Genomic DNA, 3,016 nt, shown 5'->3' with positions numbered 1-3,016 from the left:
AGTTTTGGTGTTTTTGCCAGATGAACCATTGCTCCACGTAGCCACTTCTGCTCTCATTGAGAGTTTGATCATCCTGGTCCTTCCCTCCTCTGTCTTCGTCTTCCTCATTCCGTCTTGTGAGGTTGATCGGACTACACTGATTCAATCATTACTTTACTTTCACCTTAATAGATTTCATCTTTGTGTTTTATTGTTACTTGCAGATATTAGAAATCATCCTCCCCGTTCTGTTTGTCACCCTGTCTTTCTGAGTTAAGTTGATGTAAATCAGACTGAAAAACTTTCCTCCAATAAATCCGGAACGTTCTTCTTGTTCTCAGGTTTTATTGATGGAATAAAAATAAACAAACCTTGTATCCAGCATTGTCACTGTATTCCACTGGCATCCAGTTCTGGTCCTGGAGGGATTCCGTCCCGCATGCTTAACGCCTCAAAGCCTGATATTACGATTCTTCTCTAACACCTGGATGTGAATAACAGTTTCACTCTCTGTTTTCTTAAACTTGTAGAATTTGCTGAAAGAATTAGTTCATACACAGTCATATAAGTTGAAACATATTCATTTTTATATGTCAATAAAATCACTTTCAAAACAGGAACAGGTATTTCCTCAGTGTATATACAAACAGCTGGTGCAGCAGACAGCAGTGAAGTTAACTCTGAAGAACATAAATATCAAATAAATATGAACCCACTGCAGCTCTCCTTCACCAAGCAGAAAAATAAAGTGGGAAGATACATTTCCTATCATTTATTACTTGACATCTTGCAAATAAAAATCTAAGTTAAAAGTCTTGAGAGGAAATCTTCCTTTAAAGCGCTGTGAGTGAAGCAGGAAGTGAGCTGGAGGAGACATACTGACGTGCAGACGGAGGTCAATCAAACCTGGAGACCGAAAAAAACACACGTTACACATGAAGCTCAGGCACTAAGTAAATTACATACATTTTTTTTAAATAAATGAACTATATATGGAATCAAATCATGTCAAATGGCATAATTGATGTGTAAAATGTTGTGTTTTATTATGTAGATAGAAAGAAAGGGTTGTATTATGCTCTTTTTGCTGCTCCAGGCTCATTTAGACTAGATTACATTACATTACATTACATTAAATTACAATAACATAAGGCTTATTTCAACCATAAACACTTTTTGAACTAACGTCATTCCTTTTCTTGTATCATTCAAAGTAAAATTAATATGTGCAACACTTCGACAACATAAACAATCATTTAAATGACTTTTTTTAAGTTAATCAATTTTCTAGTGATGTGTTAAGAATGTAATATTATTCACCTTACAATGTAGTTTTGGTATTTGTCTTGTTTTTATAGGATTTATTATAAAGTTTGTCTCCTTCCTCTTATATTCAGTTAGTCCTGATTGATGCATTTATCTTAAATATAAGACAAACTGTGTTTGAACAGATAAACTGTTCATAAAGCGTTTAAACAAACCAAATAAGTCTTGTGAATCAGTTTCAGTATTCTGTCCAATAATAACACATAACAATCTTTGGTAACACTTTACTTGAAGCACCCTGTTTAACACATTATAAGTACATTTATAAAGCATCATAATTCCATTGTAGCACGTGTAGCTGTAGTTATAAACACTCATAAATGATCACAATGCCAGGACCTAACCCTGACCCTAACCCTAACCCTATGCTGTATAGTGGGTTTTAAAGCATTGTGATCATTTATGAGTGTTTATAACTACTTATAATGTGTTATACTGGGTGCTTCAAGTAAAGTGTTACCCAATCTTTAATTTCTGCCAAAGCCCATTCAGAGAATTTTATAACAATGAAACATGAACTATGTGTGATTTTGGTCAGTTTTCCACCCCTTTGTACGTTTTATTATATAAATATATTATATAATCAAATATTTCATGATCAGATTTATTTTTAACTGACTGAGTCTAACTGACTTAAGTTCTAGACAACCTGTATTTTAATTCTGATGTACAGGACAGCTTCTCCTATAGAACTGTGACTCCAGGTTTAATCTCAGGGCCAGCTGTGTAATTTGTAGGATTTGAACTGACCGCCTGCCTTCAGCATCCCAGTCCGCTGAAGGAGCCGATCCGGTCCAGCCGGACCCCGAAGCAGCTCCTCAGGCCCCCCTTCTTGTAGCGGCTCCAGGAGCGCTTGCTGGTCCTCAGAAGGTCTTTGAAGAGGCGCTCCAGCGCAGAGTTACTGAGCTCTGCAGACCTCCAGGACATCTCCTCCGGACCTCCAAACACCAAGCTGTCGGTCTTTACGGGGTTTCCCTCCGTCCTCCCCTCCTCCGAGCCGTACTGGGGTCCGGAGTCCACCTCCTGCTCCAGGAGATGCTTCAGGCTCTGGAGGAGGAGAAAGAAAGAAACCAAGAGATCTACAGTAAACTTCACATCTTGGCACTGTAATGTAGATATTACATTAAAAATGACCTTTTTTCACTTTTAGCTTTCAGATTTTTAACATATATGTAAACATGAATCTGAATCGACAGTGTGAACAGCACATTTTGCTGAAATAAATGCAAATGATAAGACTCAGAAGAAGAATGTAAAACTTTAAAATTCATTACCAAACCCAAATTTTTATTGTATTATTCTGAATAACCAGTTTTCTCGTGCAGATTTGACGTTAGTCAAGTATTCTCAGTAATTTCTTAAACCTGAACAAATGGATACTCACCTGTCCTGTTCTGAAATCTCAGTGTCATTCGGTGAAAGCTGGAGTGAGCTGCTGAGGCGGACCTACCTGCAGGTCAGACACTGGTTTTCCTCCTGCAGGATTCAGCAGCAGCAGCAGCAGAGCGCAGCAGCAGAGGGAATGGTTCATCCCGAAGCTCTGGGTCGGCGCTGTTGGGCTCGGGTGGGCTCGGCTCGGCTCGGCTCGGCTCGGACTGGATGTGTCCGCTCGCTCTGCTCCTTCTCCTCTGACTGTGCAGACCAGCTGCAGACTTTATAACCAACCTGATTCCGTCAGCAGGCTGAAGGTAATTAACGAGCCGAGACTGAA

At 39.2% G+C, this 3,016-nt stretch overlaps 1 protein-coding gene across 1 annotated transcript; it reads right to left on the bottom strand.

The window, feature by feature from the left end:
• Positions 1–2,064: 2,064 nt before the first annotated feature.
• On the bottom strand, positions 2,065–2,797 carry nppal (natriuretic peptide A-like; the record flags this gene model as incomplete). Its single annotated transcript, XM_030119384.1, has 2 exons — positions 2,065–2,352; positions 2,756–2,797. Coding segments are annotated over 2 exons (330 nt in total), but the record flags the coding sequence as incomplete, so codon positions are not given.
• Between the last annotated feature and the right edge of the window lie 219 nt (positions 2,798–3,016).

Source organism: Salarias fasciatus, chromosome 20 (assembly GCF_902148845.1).
Source record: "Salarias fasciatus chromosome 20, fSalaFa1.1, whole genome shotgun sequence".
Taxonomy (NCBI): Eukaryota; Metazoa; Chordata; class Actinopteri; order Blenniiformes; family Blenniidae; genus Salarias; species Salarias fasciatus.
The sequence above is the reverse complement of the archived record's forward strand: the minus strand, read 5'-3'. Positions and strand labels throughout refer to the sequence as shown.